Source organism: Podarcis filfolensis (assembly GCF_964270895.1).
Source record: "Podarcis filfolensis genome assembly, chromosome: 11".
Taxonomy (NCBI): Eukaryota; Metazoa; Chordata; class Lepidosauria; order Squamata; family Lacertidae; genus Podarcis; species Podarcis filfolensis.
Genome location: NC_139613.1, coordinates 41,083,567 through 41,106,447, shown reverse-complemented (window position 1 = coordinate 41,106,447; position 22,881 = coordinate 41,083,567). Strand labels below are relative to the sequence as shown.

At 38.8% G+C, this 22,881-nt stretch overlaps 1 protein-coding gene across 1 annotated transcript in view; it reads right to left on the bottom strand.

Annotated features, from left to right (window-relative positions):
* MAN2A1 (mannosidase alpha class 2A member 1) overlaps window positions 1-22,881 on the bottom strand; it is a 59,890-nt gene that overhangs the window by 3,375 nt on the left and 33,634 nt on the right. Inside the window, exons 12-21 of the mRNA XM_083576586.1 lie at window positions 21,930-21,997; window positions 10,099-10,264; window positions 8,513-8,746; window positions 8,280-8,402; window positions 6,904-7,018; window positions 5,654-5,787; window positions 4,396-4,537; window positions 3,873-4,006; window positions 2,047-2,241; window positions 118-228 (exon numbers count right to left, since the gene is read on the bottom strand). Of these exons, the coding sequence (XP_083432712.1) occupies window positions 118-228; window positions 2,047-2,241; window positions 3,873-4,006; window positions 4,396-4,537; window positions 5,654-5,787; window positions 6,904-7,018; window positions 8,280-8,402; window positions 8,513-8,746; window positions 10,099-10,264; window positions 21,930-21,997 (1,422 nt within the window). The remainder of the gene's footprint in view (window positions 1-117; window positions 229-2,046; window positions 2,242-3,872; window positions 4,007-4,395; window positions 4,538-5,653; window positions 5,788-6,903; window positions 7,019-8,279; window positions 8,403-8,512; window positions 8,747-10,098; window positions 10,265-21,929; window positions 21,998-22,881) is intronic.

The following is a 22,881-nucleotide window of genomic DNA, read 5'->3' as shown; positions in this document are numbered from 1 at the left end:
AAGAAGGTAGAAAATCCAATTATGCAGGTCCAAACCATTATCAAAAGCAGCTGACTCAATCTCTGCCCATTTGTTTCTCTACTACCATATGAATAAATCTAAAATATTGTAGAATACCTTTCCCTGAGTTGTAGAGCAGAGGAGGCCCAGGTCTGTGCTTGAGAACCTACAATCGAATCCCTTCCTGTGAACGATCAGGGCTGCTTCCTCAGACGGCCCAGAATCTGCCTGCAAAACAAAAGGAGAAATTGTGGGCAAAAGGGGGTGGGGAAAGGAGGAAAGAACTGTAGCGTCTGGGCAGAGGCACAAACTTTTGAATCGTGACTGAAACTGCTAGGAAATTGACAAGTTACTCTGGAGCCCAACATTGCCTAACTTCACTGATTATTGCTATGATTTTAGACCTCAGTTATATGGCCATAACAGGTTCAGTCACATACATAATTTTAATTGCTATATTAAAACTTAGAAGATTTTGGCATACATAGCAGTTATATCCCCAAATGCATGTGTGCAGGAATACAGATGTTATCTGAAGCAGGTTATGGGCTAATAAACAGCTCAGTAAGATGAACAAAGCATCTGTTACTTTATATACCATTAGATTCACTTGGCAGTGGCACTAAAAACTAAGCCAGAAATTCAGGCAAAATAACCTCCCACATAACTAAAACAGTGCATACAATTGTACAAAAAGGAAGTGTCTAAGCTTTTTTAGTTTTTGATTTTTTTTAAGGATTCAGGAGCCTACAATGTTAGCAGGCACATACAATAGCTCTTCTAAAAGGCAGAAGATGGGAATACATGATAGGTGTGCAAAATATGTACATTTTTTTGAAGCGGAACTCTCAAAACTCATGCTATCAGCTACTAAATGACACTGAAAACACCATTAGAGAAATTTACACAAAGAGCCATCCATTACTAGTAGCCATTGACAGACGTATCCTCCGTGAAGCTGTCTAATTAAAGCCAATTAAAACTAGTGGCCACCGCCATATCTTATGGCAATAGTATGTTGTGCCCTGCACTGAAGTACATTTCAGGCGTATCATCTATCCCTTTAATGATAGCAAAACAAATACGGCAGCGAATTTCAGCATGCCTACCTGTTACCCATTAAGCAAGATTGTCTGCTTTTTTGTTAGGCTTTTGCTTGAAAATATTTGTATTCTAAAGGCTGCCCACTATGTACCCAGTGTGTAAGAACACTTCTCCCTTTATTTATTTAACGCTGTGAACAGGAGCATGGCTATTTTATGACAAGGCTTCATCACACCTTCCCTATTTTTGCAGGGGTGGGGGTGGGGGGATGCTACTGCCAAGAGAGAGAGAACAGAGGCAAACATTATCTGGAAAAGTCTTTTGGTTCTTCTTGATTACCAAAATTCATCTTATTCACTGTCTGGTTTAAATCTGAGTATTTTAATGCTACTAATGAAAGATTGCAACATTATGTAATTTCACATTGTCTTAAATATGTTGACGTTTATCATTCCAATAATATGCATCATTAGGCAGAGAAATCTACAATTTTATTGTTCCTTGTACAAAAATGATGGTTTGTGGTCTATAAGGAAGCAGACATTTATCACTCTCTACTTCAGTAGACTCACATAATGAAAGCCCATACGTAGCATACACAGAGTTATTGCCCATAGAAATTAATTCTGTTTGTGGTGTAGAAAAGAAGTGACTGCATCTGTAAATCTACATTCATGGAAGTACATGACACAAGCTAGGTTGCAAAGCATTGTTATAAGTAGGTAAGGAGCTGTGCATCTCAAGTAAATCATCCTAGTAATCAGACTCAAGCCCTTGCTCACTTCTCAAACTTATTTCTTCTGCACTGCTCTTTGACACCAGAGAGTATCATTAACAGTGTCAATAATGTCAGGCACATTTTATAGTGTTTAGGAGTAAAAGATGCTAAGACTGTACTAATTTCTTCGGAGACCCATTTCAGAAGTCTTGTAAAGGGGCTTTCTAGAAAGCTATAGTTTTGAGTATACTGAAACAACTATTTCAAACTTATTTCAAGCTTACCTTTGATTGTATGGTTCTTAAGTTAACTATATTCATATCACAGGGCATGGATGACATTAATGGAGAAAAGCTATTCAACAGCGATGGGATGCCGATGTCTGCATAGGTAATCATTGGAATCAAAGGATGATTTATGAAAGATGATGTTATATGACTAAGGAGAGAAGGAAAGCTGACTGTCGATTTTTCTTCTTTCTATTAAAAAGAAGAAGATAGTAGTAAGCTATTTTCAGTTGTGGTACAATGAACATATTTGCATTCATTTAAGCTGATAAATGAACCCATGAATAAAACTAAATGGCATTTGGGACACAGATAGCCAACAGTGTTTTAAAGTCAACAGTGCCCCCAAAAGATTACCATAAACAGACATACACTCTAGAGGCCGAAAGAAGCCACAGCACAGTTAGGGCACATACTTTAACCTATGGCACAGTACAGTGGTACCTCGGGCTACATACGCTTCAGGTTACATACGCTTCAGGTTACATACATTTCAGCTTACACACTCCGCTAACCCAGAAATAGTACCTCAGGTTAAAAACTTTGCTTCAGGATGAGAACAGAAATCGTGCTCCGGTGGCGCGGCGGCCCCATTAGCTAAAGTGGTGCTTCAGGTTAAGAACAGTTTCAGGTTAAGAAAGGACCTCCGGAACGAATTAAGTACTTAATCCGAGGTACCACTGTATGTGAATTGTGTAGTTTCTATTTCTCTCATATAGAAGTGATTATGCAGCATTTGGGAGTGCTTAGCTGATCTATTGGGGGTCTATATGCATATCCCAAAGAAACTGGTTCTTCATCATTCATACTCTCTGTGGGGGTCTTTTGCATCCTTCTGTCATGCTGGTTCCTGACCAATGACTGAACAGTGTGTTCTTTTAGTCCTGAAGGAAACAGAGATAGCCTTTTCTTGGTTTACTGGGCTGTTTCTCTGTGTGTCTCATTTAACTAGGTAACCTGCTATACTCTGCCTGTATCCAACATTTGTAGCACTATTTATGGTTTTTCAGGCAGCGTTAATAAAGATTTTAAATTTAACTGCTACAACCTCAGACTTCCCTGGGGTCCCAGTATAATGATCTGTGACTACACCATAGACTGGAACGGTGTTTATCTTTGTCAAATCTGTACCACTTAAGACTGTGATAAATAAATACATTTAATTTAAAGCAGGTTGACTTGTACTCTCAGGGTGTTCTTTATGCACCCCTGTGAAAATTTGCTAAGTTGTGCATCTGTATGACTTCACTCTATAGTAGATAAAGTCATATGACGCAAAGCATGATGCTGAAATATTTCATCTTAATAGTGTAGAGGACCAAATATTCAACTATTGTCACTGCTTTCCCTCTCCCAACAATGAGCCTACTGTTGGTCCCCATTGCTTTTACCACCACAATCACTGTTTCTTTCCCTATCCCTATTCCCTCCTTCTGCATGTAGAAGGCCCCATGTGCTCCCCTGCAAATCACAGGAGTCTTACAGTGATGCCTGATGTCTACAGTTCTACAGATGGAAGAATCATCTTTCACCCAACCCCCTTCCACCAGAATTTATTTGGACTTGGCAAGTGGCATTATAGCAACATATTCTTTCATATGAACTCCCTAAAACAGGGAAGAACAGAAAAACTTTATGACACACCATGGTCAGGTTCAATAACATAAGTGAATCCATATTTGGAAAACTGAAAGATTAATGTACTAATTAGAGATATAGAGAATCCCTTGGTAAAATGTTCTTATGATACATATACATGTACATATATTTGGAAGCTAATATTTAAGAAACTGAAATCAAGTTATTTGTAACACTTCTCCTACCATATCTACTCCATTTCTTTTCTCCAACAGAATTCGGAATAGATTAGCTGTGATTTTGTTATCTTGTACGCCTTGTCCTAAACCTCGATTGTCGTCCTGCATAAGTCGGCGATCCATGATGACCTCTAATTGGCCTAAAAACAAACATTCGTCTTATTTTGGATCCACCACTCAGCACTCTGTTAAAGTATCTAAAAATCATACTGCTACGAAAAGACAGACTACCCATTATTCTACATATACATAAAGGATAGAATTATTAACAGGTATACAAAATTGGGTGTCTTAAAACTCTCCTAATCCAAGATCTTTTGTCCAAAATATTCATAAACATTGCTCTATTTATATTAGTTTTTCCTCTAATGTTTTAGCAAGCACCTACATATCTTATCAACTATTCATAGAGCCTTGATTAGCCCTGGAGAATTCCATGGAACTTGCAGGGCCTTTGAGCTATGTTATGACCACAACATTGTTTACTTTCCAGCATAGTCAGTCTTTAAAACCTTCTAGTGTTACTTACCACTTTTTAAACTTGCAACGCCAAGAGACTGAGCAGAAAGAAGAGACAAGCGTATCTTGCTATCCTGGACATAAGCCATTGTTGCCATTGGGTAAATATTTGCTTGAAGAGGCAATTTGCTCATTGTCTGTCTAGGCTGAATCTAAATTATCAAATGTGACTTCAGTAAATTTCATTGATAATTTACATAAGACAAATAGAAAAAAACCTTTTGCTAAATGGTAATTGAATACAGTCGTACCTTGGAAGCTGAATAGAATCTGTTCCGGAAGTCCGTTCGACTTCCAAAACATTTGACTTCCAATGCGTGGCTTATGATTGGCTGCAGGAGCATCCGGCAGCCAACTGGAAGCTGCAGAAGCCCCATCGGACATTCAGCTTCCGAAAGAACATTTGAAAACCGGAACACTCACGTCCGGTTTTCGATCGTCTGGGAGCTGAAATGTTCAACTCCCAAGGTGTTAGGGAGCCAAGGAATGACTCTACTATACTTTCAGGCTTGCCCAATTTCTGTTTCTCTCCCTAAAACCAAGTTATTGATGACAGCCTATAAACAAGTTATCTTTCTTACTAATATTTTAACAAACAAACATCTGTATGCAACACAGCTAAATCTGTGGGAGCTCCCAGAGGAAAGTCACAGACTATAATCTCAGTGAAAGGGTGAACTGGTATAAGAGAAGGTGGTTAACAACTGGGTTTTTATTTCTCATCATCATTTTTGAGATTCACTTGCTTTCTGTGTGCCTCCTTATCTTCTAATTTACCATGTGCAAGAGCTTGCATACATGTTGCTGAAAATACAGGGGGCTTGCCTGAGTGAGGTCTGCTGCATTCCACCATGGCTGTGGGTTCATCAGCAAACATACTGATTGCACCAACCTCAGGTTATGCTAGTTGATAACTCCCTTTTAAAGGGAATGGAAGCACCTCTCTGCTGTCCTGACTTGGGAATCCAGGTAAGTGAGAGAGACAAAACACGGGGACAGACATGGTATCATTAGTGGGAGATAAAAGGTGGCATTTCTTCATTAATGTCTGATAAAATTGAGTGGAATTAAAAAAAGGGGGGATGAGGAGGATGGGAAGATAACATAAATATTTTAAGATTTTCACCCAGTTTATAGAATTTTTTTTAATTGTTACTAATTTTTTAAAAAACACCACTCCAATAAAAGATGAGAGTAAATGTTAACAAAAAGGCTAATCTAAAACGTAGAACATAACCCCCGTGTTTAAATTAACATATGGCGTTTACCTGGTATCCATTGAGGTCAGTGTAAAATCTGTTATGGCTTTCTATGTCAGATGAAATCCGCATTGCAATCTCACGATTGTATTCTCCTCTAATGTCCACAATATTGGATACCTCAAGGGACTGACCTTCAAGCCCTAAATATAAAATGAGATTCAGTAATTTCCAAATACTAGTCTGTCAAACCCATGATCCTAAGCAGTAAGGAACCAGTCAAGCGCAACATATATTTGCAGCTCAATTGGAGCCACGTAAAGAGGGGTTTCTAGATGCTTCTATCGGTTAAATCTCTAGAGCTGCATATCCTGCTTTAGAAGAGGACTGGAACCAAAGGAAAGATGTCAGAAGACGCCACCTTTTGCACATGATATATTTATTAATTCAACTGATTTCACCTTTGTTGCTCTCCTTTGATTTTCAAAAGTAGTGTGAATTAAAGAATGAGTTGGGAAATTATTTATGATGAGTTGGGGGGGATGTTTAGATCTACCTTCCACCAAAAAACCAGAGCCCTTTTTGTTGGGAATAACCCAGACAGAAATTCCCAGGTGCCAGAAAAGTTTTGTTTATGTATGCAACATGTTAGCCCCCAAATGGAAAGTGAGCAAAGGTCCCTTGTAAAGAGCACTGGCAACTTTAGATGTTAGAATATGAAGAAAAACTTGCAGGTTTAACCCACAGAATAAGAGAGCAAGAAGAACGTATATTTAAAGAAGAATGGAAAATATTTATTGAATATATGGAGAATAATTGTACACAGCTGAAAACACTGGCAGCATTAAGATAAATTCAACAGAGTAAACAATATTTGATTGATGTAAAAGTGGAAAATTGACTTGAATTGTTATAGTAAAATATGCAGGAAAGTATGATTTGTAATATGAACTATGGAAGGAGAAGAAGGGAAGCCACTGGGTATTTTAAAGGTTGTATAATGTTTACCGTATATACTTGAGTATAAGCCGACTTTTTCAGCAATTTTTTTATGCTGAAAAAGTCCCCCATGGCTTATACTTGAGTGAGAGTCAAAGGCACCACCACAAATAATGGATTACATTAATCTAAAGTAGGCTGAATAAATGTATGAGATCAAAGAGTTCATTTCTGAACAACTCTCACTGCTGTTAACAAGTTTCTAAAATGGGAAACTGTAGGAAAGTCAACTGTATTCACATGCACCGAAACAAGACAATATTAAACCCTAAAAGAACTGGAACATAATTGCACAGCTAGATTTGCTAACAATACATTACCATGAACTTTGTAAAGTCGTATTGTGTGTGTCAAATGATGGAAAAAAGTAGTAACTTCAGAAAAGATCCTCCCATGTGTAACTCGTATGATAGGTGGATCAGAGAAAACATAGGGCTGCAAAAAAGACAAAAGCAAAATTATGTTAGTACTTTGAATCTTCACATTTCATTGTCTTGCTTAAGGGCGGGGGGCACTGTTGTTGCGACCCTTCAGAGGAACTCCAAAAAGTAGGAAGAAGCATGTCCCTCAAACATCCTCTTTCACCACATCCGTGGAACGCCTTGAAAGAGCTCCAAGTTAAAATCATACTTTGTATGAGAGAGATGGATTTTGGGCCACATTTATCTTGTCAAAGATCCCTCAAGCTTCAACCAAGAGCTATATACAAAGGACAATTGTTATTCAACAACATCTGATCGCTAATTAAATAGCTTCCCCCTTTCTGGCACAGCTTTTCATAAAATTGGAATATTTATTTATGGAAATCCCAAGAAAACTGGGAGATGGCCTTCTGAGTCATGGGCAGCGACAGCGAGCCCCCTCCCCTTATAAATGCACAACCAGGAGAACATTTCCAAGGTCCTGATCATTCACTGGCTGCCACATCTCCACCTGCCCCTCATCTGATGGAGGCCTGGGACAGGTGATTGTGGTTTTGGGGGTGGGTGGGTTACAGCTTCATGAGTCAAGCAGTGACCCCTCCCAGACCTAATTAGGTCTGTGGGTTGGATGCTCCTCAATCCTGTTGTAGATCCCCGTTTCCAAAATGTTTTGTATCTGCAGTTTATCTTCAGTTAAAAATGAAGGCCCATTTCACTATCTACTTCAATATTTTAGGTTGGCTGTGCAGTTGCCCTTCCACAAACGGAAAGCTTCCTTCCATTGATGGAAGAAGCTGTGGAGTACAAGACAATTCCCCCTGATTTCCTCACCTCATCTCTTACAACCTAGTTCTCCCAATCTTTAAGAGTATGTTTTCAAGAAACACAAAGGGGCCGCAGCAGGAAGGCATAATCAGCAAAAATCGCCCTACCTCTGTTTCTTCCAATAAGAGCATATCTGGATTAAGTCCATATTTTTTTTTAGTGATACCTATATAACACGACAAGTGATAAAAATGTTCTTGATCAGATCCCAGTTTACCACTAATGGATAGCTAAATGAGCACTGACTCTCAAAAGAATCATCCTCTTTTCTTCCCAGTCAGTCATGGCTCACTTTTCTCAATCCAGTGCTCTTCTGGGAGGTCACAACATCTATTTCAAAAGTGGGGGAAGTTTTCCACTAGCAGAAGGGTACCTCTGGATCAAAGTCAGTATATACACTCTTCCCTGCTTTCCTCAATATAGTCCAAACACAAGCCTATTATTATTACCTTGGCGTCTCCATCCGGTAAGAAGAGATAAGCCCCACTCTTATCTCGGTTACTTGTAGTCCCATACCAAACAAATTCCATCTTGACACGGTGATTTTTATTGTTTTCTTTCGTATTTACTTTCTAAAGGAATAATAATAATAATAATAATAATAATAATAATAATAATAATAATACTGTTATTCCACATTATTTCAATCTCAAAATATTTTCAAATAGTTAAATATACATACCTCAAGAAGCCCAGAATTCCCAGAGAACCAGACTTTCATGTAAGAGTTCTCTAGCATGATCTCATCCAGAGCATTCTGTATCTCTTTAACGTTGAAAACTCTATAGGGCTTGACTAGCTTAGCTTTGTCGTTATGATAGAGATTATAGTCCGCCAATGCAGCTTCAGAACTCAGACCCTCCAGCAGCTGGTAAACTCCAAAACCCAAGGGTGGTATACGAACCAAGAAAGAAATCTGTTAAGTGAAGGCAAAGAAAGGTTATTTTTTCCAATATCAAGAGCAGACATCCAAGTGTAAACAAAATTATTTGGTCCCCAAAGGATGACTTATACCAAGATCCTAAACTCACAACTGTGCTAGGAACTATTTTCTAATCAAAGCCAACATCCTTGTTATGAACAGACATGTGAAAATAATGGTACTCAAGAGAGCTAGATCTCATTTAGCAGGATTCTTTTCAGTTTATTAAATCCATGCTTTCCCTACAATAAAGCAGAACCTAGGACACAATATTAGCTACAATAGCTGCCTTTCAAATAAACTGCGTTCAGTCAAAGATTCCACTACCTCAATTTATCCTCATTTTCTTCTATTCTAAGAAATTCAAAGGTAATGATGCAATCAAATTCTTCTACGTTTGAGAAACTTGAGGAGCAATGAATCAACAAAAAAATATTTTGGAGCAACAAACCATCCTTGTTTTAATCGTTGCATGTACTCCTACTTGAATATATAAAGAATATTAAAAGCACTGCAATGCTTTTCTTTAAAGCTGTTTCACACAAGTAAAGACGCTTACTTATATTTCAAGCAAGAGACAGAAAGGGAAATCAAGAACCGTCATTTTCTGCATGCTCAAACACTACAGCTGCATCCCCTCAGCAGGTTGCTTATACTTCAGCAGTTGCAGGGGGGAAAATGTTTTCATTTTGAACTTTTAGGAAAACTGTTACAAAAAGCATAAGGCTTACAGCAGAAAAAAATGTTGATGGAAATTCCACAGAATTTTATGAAATTGGAGAGCCAAGAGAATTTGAAAGGAAACGTAACCTGGATTCTCCTTTTCCAGAGAGACAAACAAAATAACTTACTTTATGTCCAGAGAATTGTTAACTTCAAACTTACACATTCTGCTCTGACTTCTCACCACCAGGAAAAACATAATTAAACTAAATATTTGAAATGAAAAATTATATTTTTTTTGTCACTTTGGAACTATAACCTGGATTAAAAGAAAGCTTTAGTAGGACTACAATCCTATACCCAATTTCTTAGGAGAAACCTCCAAGAAATTAAAGTGAGCTTACTTCCAAGTAAACACGCATGTTGTAGTAATTTTATGCACCTTCCAAGTCTCAAATGCATAGGCATCTCATTACTATTTATAAAGGGGGAGACAATAATCAAATCCCAAAGTTAAAATTATTACTTGTATGCTTTTAAAAATTTCCCAAATACATTATCTAGCAACAGCTGTAGATGACTGAATTCCTTTTTGGTTTGTCATTTGTACTACTGCTTCCCACATACAAAATATTCGCATGCTTGTTCAATACACGTTCATAGATGTATTACAAATAGCTTGCCTGGTATGCATCGTATGTTATTTTAGCAGCTCCATCCCATACTGCAGTAAGCTGGACCACAACTGGTTTTCCAGAAGGAGACAATACTTTAACTCGAGGTGTATTCACGTAGACTGAAACCACTGATGAGCGTTCTTGTTCTGTAGGATTATAAATCAAAAGGTACCTGCAAGAAATGTTGCCAGATCTTTACAAAAACAAAGTTATTTGATCAAAGACTTCTTTTTTCACCTGAATTACCAAGATAGGAAGTTATACCAAGAAAACATTAAAACAAAAAGAATACATGGGCACAAAACATCTAGTTGCACAATGCATCTAATATGCTAGCTAGTTATTAAGAGTTTTTCTTTTAAGAACACTTTTGAAGGAAAAAAAATTTGAAAAGTTCTTGGCAAATCTTTTTCAGATAAATCTATTCATTTACCAGTCACCTGAAGTGTTTCATGTCTAGAGCCTCAAAATACAGTTTAATATGGTGTGTATATTCTCTTAAAAGCATATATAACTTATTGAAATTACTTTATATCATTGGGTTGGGTTCAAATGAGCTTCCCCTGTTGGAGGAAACATTTTCCTCCTTCAGAAAGGTGCTTTTGAGATCTATCTGCAAAACACTGAATATCACCCAACAAACGAAGCCAAGTATTGTAGCTGAATCAAAGAACAACTGGACAGTTGCTATTTCTTAGCCCAAACCACAAGCAATTAGTATAGAAAGAAATGATGCAGCTATATCTTAAAATATGCATTCACATAAATTAAAGAGAGAGAAAAACTGTTGGAATATAATGAAAACACTGGTATACATTTTATCAATTTCTGTTCTTACACTTTCTATCACACTACTTTGTCTCAGTTACTTAACTTCCTAGGTGATTTCTTGCGGGAGCATATTTGTAAGCTGCACTGGTCAATGTGAATATAATGACATGACCTCTATTTAAAAGGTTGATATTTAAAGAATCCAAAGAGTTAAAAGCAACTGAATGACCCTTTCCCAATAAAATTCATCCAAAATTAACCTGAGAACAATGGCAAAGAAGAGTATTTATATTGCTAAACATTCAGATACCCCTTGTTTGAGTTACTCCCCATGTTCACTGGCATCTAAGAGACGTGCAAGCGTCACCCACTTGCACATGATCAACTCACGTGTGACCGCGTATACATGCAGTGACGGGAAATAAATAATTTGATTCAAACCAGGAAGGAGTTCTTGTGGCTCACGAAAAGACCAACCCCAGAGCCGGAAGAGGGTATCAGTGAAGGTGGAGAAAGCCCTGAAGAGACTCGGCTTTGTTTATGCAGCTCAGCCTCCCCACCTAACAGCTGATGTGTGGGGTAGTGCAGCTGCCACTGCCACCACTTTCCCACACATCCCTCCAGCCTCCTGCCAGCTCCACAGCTTCAATTCTAGTTGTGGATATTTTTGGAGAAAGCATTTTTTTTTTTTTTTGGTATGGATTGAGGAGAGAGTGGCAGAGATGACATTTAAACTTCACACAACTTCACTTATGCGCACACGGGCCTGCAATGTAACCCCTACATAAGTGGGGAGATGCCTGTACTAGTGAAACTTATCACGGCGACGTGGTTGTATATATGCACCACCCAGTTTTTCATCTCACCACTAGGAAGTACCAGCATGCCTTAAGTCTTGACCTTCTCAAGGTTTATTCTGTTCTCTGTACAAGAGAACATATCCTATTCATTCAAATGCAGAACTACAGCTGTCTCTAACTTTACATGAGCTGCAACAAATTATGAGACACACCGCTTGCACTTCAACAGTTCAATCTAAGACACAAATATTAAAAATGATGACATAAATTTTTCTATGGGAAAAAAATGGCAGGAAATGTGTTGGGGTTTTTTGCATATTATTTTTATGTAGTGTAAATTCAATGTCCTTCATAGACATAGCCAGCCTAGGCTTGCATAGACTATGTAGATGCTTGATTCTGAGATATGTTATTATTAATTATGTGGTGTCATCTATGTACATGGTACTTTCCACGGAATGGGAGAACAGATCCACACCTCAAAGTTGCCTCTAATCTCTCTGAATTTTAACGTCTGTGAATAATAATAATAATAATAATAATAATAATAATAATTTTATTTTTACCTCACCCTTCTGGCTGGTTTCTAGGCATCTTACAACATATCTAAAACATAATAAAAACATCAATCCTTAAAAACCTCCCTATACAGGGCTGCCTTCAGATGTCTTCTAAAAGTCAGATAGTTGTTTATTTCCTTGACATCTGAAGGGAAGGTGCCACTACCGAGAAGAATTTCACAACAGAAATTCAGGCCATATAAGAACTTAATATTCTCTCTCTCTCTCTCTCTCTCTCTCTCTCTCTCTCTCTCTCTCCTTCAGCATAGTGTCTTTAAGAGATATTGATACAAAAGGAAAACCAAGTGACAAGTTGTTCTTGTTTCCACATCATCTGAACAGCAATTTAAAAATAACTGCTGCCTGAAATTGTCCTTGAATCTCCAAGCAGTGCAGATGTGGAAGTCCTATGTCAGATTAAAAACAAAGATGCACATGAACAGGAAGTTGCAATGCAGAAATATTATCCAAAGCCGCTCTCTGGTGGGGGAAGGTCAGAGAATAATTTAATGATAAATGTACCTAGAACCCCCAAAAGTTGAGGTCAACCAAACTCAACCATGTATTAAAATGTAACTGGGGAACAAACAGAAGGGAAGGTGAAATAGGAAATTAGGAGTCCAATAAGAAGAGGAAACTTATATTGTGATTTTAGCCAAGAATTAAGCCCGCAATTTGGGAAATGTAAACACCATGCAAACAACAGGGCACGTCCTTGTCAATTTCAGGTACACAATTGTGTGTTTTACATTTATGACTAATACAGCTCTGCGATACTATTTTTAAAGCTTTGCATCAGTTCCATCACTTAAAATAACATGTCACCTGTAACAAGATAGAGATCTACAATAAAAATCAAGACACCACACTCACAAAAGACTCTACTTCACTCATACTATGCGGCACAGCACAACATCCACCCATGTGGAAAGACAAATGCTAGATGTAACCCACCCACAAAAAAAAAAAAAACCAAGCATGGAGGCAGGTTTACTGAAGGAGGCTTTTCGTACCATCTAAAAAGGTCCCGTTAAAACTGGACTTAAGACAAGAACTCGGAGAAATTGAACATCTACCTCTGTTTCAGAGGCAATAGGCAGCTGTGCTGCTCTCACCATTCAGAGCACTTCTTTGTGGCACTGCCTCAGGGTCTATTGCTGGAATTGATTTCTTCCTTCAAAAATTTAAAATTGCTCTCCTGTTTCCATCAGCCAGAAAGACCCTGAAGAAAAAAATTTCCAGTCAGAACATTTTACCCCAGATTCAGTAGTGAGGCTCGGCCTAGTCCATCATTAAAGTGCTCTCCAAAATGCCAATGACTCCTCACACCACTAAGTTTTCTCTGACTCTTAACTGCCACATTCCACGAAAATAACTCTATTCTGGAAGGTACCTGAGCTTTGGGCTCATGCACTAAAACTGGTGGTGGCCACCATTAAGAGTTTTCACGAACAAAAAAGTGCCCCTTATGAAGTCTTAGGGGCATTAGAAATACAAGCAAATGAGGTCATAAAGATCTGATTGCCCACACACAATAGTAACAGAACAGACGTTCTCAATAAGATTACCAAAGAACATTTTCCAGAGACAGACGCCACCACCTGCTGCTCTTAACCTTTTTCAAGAAAAACACTTACCTCTATAGTGCCAGAGATACTTTCAAGCAGAATTCATACATAAACATATGCCGGACATGGCATCATATAAATTGCAACTAGGATTAAATTTCATCAAATCTGCTCTGAAGCAGGAAAATTTAATGAAACTCCTTCAATGATATAGTACTATATCTTCCAGCGTTTTGATTATTTTGTTGTTGTTGTTGTTGTTGTTTAGTCGTGTCCGACTCTTCTTGACCCCATGGACCAGAGCACGCCAGGCACTCCTGTCTTCCACTGCCTCCCGCAGTTTAGTCAAACTCATGTTCATAGCTTCGAGAACACTGTCCAACCATCTCGTCCTCTGTCGTCCCCTTCTCCTTGTTCCCTCCATCTTTCCCAACATCAGGGTCTTTTCCAGGGAGTCTTCTCTTCTCATGAGGTGGCCAAAGTATTGGAGCCTCAGCTTCATGATCTGTCCTTCCAGTGAGCACTCAGGGCTGATTTCCTGAAGAATGGATGCGTTTGATCTTCTTGCAGTCCATGGGACTCTCAAGATTATGATTATGCAACAGCCAAATAGTTTATTGTGATGATGATTATAATAGTAGTAATTATTATTATTATTATTTCTTCAGTGGTCACAAGATATAGAAATAAAGTGCAAGTTTGATAAAAAGGCAAATGTCTGCTTCTGAGAAAGCGAAGATGCTCTACTGTTAGGTGACCATGAATATTAATGTAAGGTAATATGCAACCTCACACCCAAAATCTCATCTCTCAAAGCCTTAGCATATAAGTCAAAAGCCATCAATATGAATGTTTTTAATATCTCTGCCAAAAGTAGGGGGGGAAACCTGAATAAGAGCTAATGTATTTAAACTCGAAAACGATGTCTACAGAGAAAGAAATAATAATAAAGTCCAAACTTGAGCAGGTTTCTCAAGCAAATTGTACAAGGGAAAACGAAGTAGCATTACAAAATCTGTTCTACTACATGTATTTCCTTACATCAACATGTATGCAAAACAAGAGACTAATGGCCAAAAAAAGAACCGCCATGACAACACTCCTTCATGGAACTGAGCTGAGGCCTAAAGGCTTTCATATGCACACCCCACACTATTTTGCCCAATCACACTGCAAATATGATACACAATTCAGGGGATGAGATTGGGCTTTTGAGCATTGACAGCAATATTATAACCAATATTCATATACTACTTACATTCATGTAATATATGAATTTAAGTCCTAAATGGCTTAGGATCTAAATATTTGATGGGTTGTCTGCTCCCATATAAGGGACGCGGGTGGCGCTGTGGGTTAAACCACAGAGCCTAGGGCTTGCTGATCAGCAGGTAGGTGGTTCAAATCCCTGCGATGGGGTGAGCTCCTGTTGCTTGGTCCCTGCTCCTGTCAGCCTAGAAGTTTGAAAGCATGTCAAAGTGCAAGTAGATAAATAGGTACCGCTCCGGCAGGAAGGTAAACAGTGTTTCCGTGCGCTGCTCTGGTTCGCCAGAAGCGGCTTTAGTCATGCTGGCCACATGATCTGGAAAAACTGTCTGCAGACAAATGTCGGCTCCCTCAGCCAGTAAAGCGAAATGAGCGCCGCAACCCCAGAGTCGTCTGCGACTGGACCTAACGGTCAGGGATTCCTTTACCTTTACCGGCTCCCATATAAGATTTCCTGAACATGACAATCAGGTGGTCATGCCCTCTTAATGGTGCTAAATTTGCATTATGAACTAAGGGTGTGAGTGCGTGTTCTCAGCACCTTTTTGGGGAATGTTCTCTCCTCACAGATCTGACAGGCGTCAACCCTGATGGGTTTTTGGTGCCAGTTAAAAACCATTTTTATCCACCCAGGCTTTGGGCAGAACTGGTTGTGGGGGTAGGCAGCTTGTCCCTGCTGGATTCACTGGTATGTTATATGTGATTATGGGTTTATGTCAGGCATAGGCAAACTCAGCCCTGCAGATGTTTTGGGACTACAACTCCCATTATCCCTAGCTGACAGGACCAGTGGTCAGAAATTATAGGAATTGTAGTCTCAAAACATCTGGAGGGCCGAGTTTGCCTAAGACTGGTTTATGTTATTTATTCTTGGTATTTTGCATTTGTTTTTATACATTGTGCCCTACTTTGGGATTGTTTTAATAAACAGTGGGCTAAATTGCCAAAACAAACAATTTAAATATCTTATATATCTCATCAATCACGTTATATTCCTGTGCATACCATCTTCATTTTTTATGAGATAGCAGTATATACTTTTATATTTAAAAAAACATTCTCCATTTAATCCTTTATGTCTAACCATTTTCTATAATCCCAGTAGAAGCAGAAGCACTTTGCACTCAAAACTCTAAATTCTCATCTACTTCATAATTTACTCCAAAAGCCATCCTGCATCTCTGCCAGTTCCACAAATACTTCAAGATCCATGATCCATTGATGACAAAAGTGCATGCAAATCTGCCAATTTTTTTAACTCCACAGAAAATCTCTACCACAGTGCTACATGCTCTGGTGGATTTTACAAGGGAAAATGAAGCAGCACTAAAAATGCCGCTCCATTATATGAAGCAATCACAATAATTATTTAAATGAAAGCATCCACTTAGAGGTGACAATATCGCACAGCATAGGTACACTTCAATAGTTTTATTTAAGTTTGTTTCTTCAAACAAATTTTAATTAGGCAAAGGTTACCTTTATTTTTTTACATCTGTTTGTATTTACTGTTCATAGCTACTCTAAATAAGATTTGGTGTTCAACCTTACCACTACACTCACAAGCAATAAATACTTTCAGCTCAATTTAATCTTTCAACTACCAACTGAGTCTCTGAGACAGAGCCAGAACAAGCGATAATGAGTCCGTGGCGCAAGTGCTCTAGACTCCAATCCTGTTAAATTCACCTTTTCCTTTGTTCCTCTCATCTCTCTCAAACATCCTCCCCTCCCTGCTAACAATCTTAAGAGCAACTCTGTTCTGATCAGATCTCTAAATTCTGAAGTCATTGGGTTTTTGTTTTCCTCTATGTAGCCACAAAATGATTACAAAACTTGAGTGCTAACCCCCAGACTCTCAACATGTTCCTGAATTGACTACATCACTCACTTCTCTCAGATACACACACACACACACACACACACACACACGTACGTGTTCGAAACTCCCATTGTTCTAGGCGCATTTTGCAACAGGGAACTTCATTAGGGTGAGCAGTTTTCGAGTTCTGGGCGCAGTACTGCGACTAAGATTTCAGACTAAAATTGTAGTGTGGAAGGAAAGGAGGGCCTTTTTCTGCCTCCCCACTTCCAGCTGCTCTCTGAAGACTGGAGAAGAGACCCTCTTAAGAATATTAGGGGGGTGGGCAGGGGAAGGACTAGACCATGAGAAAAATGATTGTAATATTTTAGCAGCAATTCATTCATTTTCAGCTTTGTATTCTTGTTATTAAAAAAAAGTGTGCCTGGACATTCTGTTGTTGCACCCATAACCTAGATTTAAGGAGCCATTTAGCCCCTAGCTTTCATATCTCTGTTTCTAATACTGCACACACACTCATGGTTGGTGAACATATGCTGCTGTCTCTAGTCTTTCACCTATTTTCCTTATTAGGCAGTATAAAATAAAGCATAGTATTTTTCATAGCACAGGTGGTTCTGTTAAACTAGTATATTGTCTTGCTGCTGACCTAATGCCATAAAACACAAGGTGAGGACTCCGAGCAAACCCAATGAAATCAGTTCACTTAACTATACCGATTTCAATGTGACTACACAAAGTACGTAGGTTAGATATCATATCACAGCCTGGGTGATAACCTATGAAAACAAACTACTAATGGCAGCAAATGGCAATACATTAAAGTCCGGTTGATTTTCAAAGTTATATAAGGACTCTCTTGCAACCTGAAGAGGCAGAACACACACCCCAAAATGGCAAGATCTATAGGTAACCTGTAAGAAACTGAGTATGTCACAAGCTGTATGTCATCTACCACAACCACCATGTATAAATATCAGCTAAATAAACAAGCATGAGCCTGAAAAAGATTTATTTATCAGCTGAATTCAACAGTAAAAATATTTCCTGAAAAATCACAACAAAAAGCCTACAAACAGTATCTGACTACACACAAGTCTGGAAGGGGTAAAGCAAAGAGAGGCACTAGAAGAAATCTGATTAAAATTAAAGATAGCACAGACCTCTGCCTGCTCTCTCCTGACGAGTTATGACAATTCCTAGACTTTTGGACCTTTGCTGCATTTATTTATTGTAGTACAGTGCCCAAGAGCATAAATTATGAAATGAAGGTTCTTGATTTCAAGCTCAAGTTTTTAGTACGGAATAATAAAGTTGTGCAAGCTTAAAAGACCATTGTAAGAAATGGTGAAAAATGATATTGGAAGTACTTTCAGCACACTGAGTAAAAGTTAGTTGAATGCAATCCAGTGTACACCCACTGAAATTAATGGACCTAAGTTAGTCATGGTCATTAATTTCAATGGGTGTACTCTGAGTAAAAGTTAACTTTTATATTTATATAGTACACTGCAGTATATTTTACCCTCTTAAGAAGTCAGAAACATGTACCAAATTTTAAGCCATACCTTTACAAACTTTTACAGAATCCCAAAACCTAATATAATATTTTCCAACATTTTAAAAAAATGTCCTAAGCACTTTTCTTCAAATGTATCAATGATTTCTGCAAATACTACAATTGTGGTAAAAGAATCAATAGGTGACATTCAAAGGTGTTTCCCACTTGTGGAATTAATATCCACTCACCTAATGGGACTTCTTTCCCCTGCAGCCCCAAAATTTGGTCTTGCCCTGGCTCCCACTCTCAGACAAGAGACTCAGAGGACTCTCAGCTCAGGAAATCCCAAAGGATTTATTGATAAATCAGCACACAGTCTCAGTATCAGCTCTAAGCACAGAATACATTGTTCATGAGAGTTCTAGGATCATGGCTAAGCATAAGCAGGCACCATCACAGGACCAGTCGGTTATGTGGTTCTCATCCGCAGCAAAAACCTTGCAAGGGAGTACTCCTACAAGGGGAGCTGCTGGGTCTGTTCAGATGGTGGCATGTCTTTTGTGATGGGCACAGAATCCAAGCCCCTACCTCTAACTCAGCTTGCTTGGCCAAATGGCTACCTGCCTCTTTAGCTACCCTGGGAACTTTGTGCTCAGGAGACTGTATAGGAACTGACCCAGCAGACTCCTGCTCCCTTACAGAAGAAGTCAGCAGCAGTGCCACAAGACCCTCTTCACCATCATTACTGGAAACTTGCCCACCCACAATTGAGGCTCTCGTCCTCTGACAGATCATGCCATGCCTACCCTTGTCCTGGCTGTGGCACATGACAGCTCCGAAGGTTGAGTTGAAAGACCCATGGCTGCAGGGAAAGAAAACCCTGCTGCATTCACTTGCGGCACTGGATAATCACCTAGTACCTACACCAGGTAATCAGACCATGGGTTTTTATCTAGCACAGATATGCAAAGAAAGATATACTGTGGTACCTCGGGTTACATACGCTTAAGGTTACATACGCTTCAGGTTACAGACTCCGCTAACCCAGAAATAGCGCTGCAGGTTAAGAACTTTGCTTCAGGATGAGAACAGAAATCGTGCTCTGGCGGCGCGGCAACAGCAGGACGCCCCATTAGCTAAAGTGGTGCTTCAGGTTAAGAACAGTTTCAGGTTAAGAACAGACCTCCGGAATGAATTAAGTACTTAACCCGAGGTACCACTGTAACCACATTGTCTGTTCCAAAATTAGGTTTACAGTCATACCTCAGGTTGAAGTTTCTTCAGGTTGAGTGCTTTCGGGTTGCTCTCCGCAGCAACCCAGAAGTAATGGAACACGTTACTTCCTGCTTTCGCCGCTCGCGCATACGCAGATGGTTCAAATGATGTCACACGCATGCGCGAAAGTGGCGAATCGCAACCCGCACACACACAGGTTGCGTTTACTTCAGGATGCGAACGGGGCTCCAGAACGGATCCTGTTCATATCCAGAGGTACCACTGTACATGCATTTATAACACCACCCATAGCCTCCTCATCAACATTGTATCCAAGAAGACAGTTCTGATGTTTATGCAAACAAATCTGTAACACAGGCAACACCTAAATTGCAACCTTTGCAAACTAACCAGACATTCTATGGTGACAACCCATAACCCTCTGAAATACTCTACATCAGCCTCAACCTGGTGCCCTCTTGATGGTTTGGATACAACTCCCTTCGGCTCCAGCCATCCTATTTAGGACCAATGGGGACTGTGCTTCAAACATCTGGAGTGCATCAAGTTGGCATGCAACCCTCTTGAGACCTATCAAAAATTACTTCACAAGTTCGTAAGCAGAAAGTAAGGCGGCTGTACAATCTTTGCTGAGCCTCAAAGTATTTACTGCTGAGCAATAAATACTTAAGCAGTACTTGGGCTAGACCACTCATCGCCTCTTCTCCCCAACTCAAATGTTACTGGTTACGGTTGCCATACCGAATGAGACTATCAAAAGTGCTGATCTCATGGCAAAACAAAGCATGTGAGGAACTTCTATGGTCTAGAAAAGAGGAATTCAGAGTCTCCATGGCACTGTTTGCAAACTATTGGCATTATTATTAGAAGCTGCACAAACACCACTTCCAATTCCATTTCCTTCCAATTCCTCAGGTTAGAAAAGAGAAAGGGGTCATGACCACAGGTTTCATAGCCCTGCTTTGCTGAACGCAGGGCAGTACTATGAGGGCTACTGCTATGGCTGCAGTCCCAGTATTAGTGGCCCTTGTGACAGCAATGGAGATATCTGCTGTAACTATTACCACAGACAACTAGGCAATTACAAAGTTTCAGTGTTATTCACTTCTGTACAAACTTGCACACAACATACTAATTTAAAACACCACATATCTGAACTAGATAAGATACCTATAATATTAATAAAGAGGTATTCCTAGTGTTTATTCTTGAAATGAGCTACAGTTCAACCCAAAAAAGCACCAAACTGCAAATTCTGAAACACTACAGTAATCAATTCTTTCACCTAGTTTATTTGCTACCAATATTGTTGTTCAAGATTGAGAAATACTGAAGTATATCAAGACATTATGCTACACATATACTATGCAATAGTATAGTACACAGTACAGTATAGTAAACAGATACCATGCAATACTAAGACATTTTCAACCATAAGCAGCGTCAGGTTTTTTTTTTAAAAAAAAGAGCGAATAAATTATGTTTTACTTAACCCTACTGCTCAGTGCTTCTGTGACTATTTCACAGCAGATTAAAAAGGCACTGTCATGGTTACCTTTCTTAGCTAGAGGTGTATCTATCACCTTCATTGTAGAGCTTTCAGCAGATGCTGAAGACACACCTCTTTACTTTGGTCTTTGACATCTTTTATTTATTTATTTAAACTTTGGTTCATTATTTTAATGATTTTGTCTGATATTAAATTGTATGACTATATTGTTGTAACTCGCAATGAGACGTTATGGTGAGGGCTACGTAAGTAATCCTATAAATAAATATGTATTTAAGTGTTTGGTTATTAGAGCAGTTTTTCAAGCAAAGCATAAGCTTTGAGATGAGATATAGATGGTACTTTGTTTTCTCAATGCTGCCTTATTGCTAAATCCTCAAATGTATTTCTTTTTAAAAAACAAACTATGGCTTTAGTCTTGGCATATCAAAAAATGCAAACATAAATGAAATGACACTGCTTTGGGGGTTATCTATAACTTTTCTTCCTCCCACCCAAGCTTCCTATTCTAATTTCTTCATAAATCATGAACTATCCTATTTTTATGGGTTAAATTTGCTTTATTTTTATTTCATAAAATGTATACACTGTAAATAAGGAAATCTCATCTCTATTTACAAAAAAGGATAAAACATTAACTAAAAATTAATTTACTGCAACTATACCACCTTGATTTTGTAATTTTAGCAAGTCCCGTAATATCTCCCTGAAACGGAATAGTTAATTTTTTTAAAAAAATCAAAACAATAGTAGAACTTTTAACATTCTGCGTATTCTCATGTATTAAGAAAGAAAGCATTTACCTTGGCTGTTTACTCAGTTCTATGACAGTCTTGTGTGGCAAAGAGTCCTGTGAAGACTGCGCATCATCCTTCCAATGGGAAAAATGTTGAGGTTACTTGCAGATACAACACAGCGCATAAGAAGAAAAGTCTGTTTGAAAATTCACCAATGCTGCAATCCTGTACCCACTTATCTGGCAGCAAGTCTCACTGAACTCAGTGGATAAGACTGTGCTGCTGAACAGAGTTGAGCCTACCATGCCACAGAACGCATGAGGTCATTCAAATCCCATTCACTTTATTTTTAAGGAAGTATACTGATCCCTCTTTAATTTTAAATGTTTTGAGGGTGGCTTATAAAATTTAGTAATAAAATCAAATCCACCAATAAAATGGCTTGGGATCCAAACTCGTTCAGTGCCTCTTTCCATACTAATTCTCCTATTCTTTGAGACCTTCAGGGACCTCCTTATTTCAGAAGTGATCAGTCAAGAGGGAAGGCTACTTCAGTGGCAATGTCCTGGGCCTTTGGAACATCCTCCCCAATATTGCAAATCTTCTGGTGCCATGTAAAATCGTTGTTTACTGACCCAGATGTTTCAAATCCATTGCAAATTAATTTTATACACTGCACTTTATACTTTCGTTTTTGTATTACCATGACTGATGGTCCACTGCCCTCAAATTCTAAGGGTGAGGGGAAAATGTTTAAGCCATCACCACAAGATAAAGCGTAAAAGGAAGCACTGAAGTGATCTCAGCAAGAATTAACAGGTAGCAAGCCACACACCACTAAGAGAGCCTCTCCCCATCACTATCTGCCTCAACCACAGATGACGAAGACACCTGGAAGAAGGGACCTGAAGTAGGTATCAGTGCACAAATAGTTCAAGTTGAAGTAAATGATTGCTCTAGGCAACTCAGCTCCCCAGTCTGGGAATTTGAAACTCTTTAATCATGCAAATTATACAAG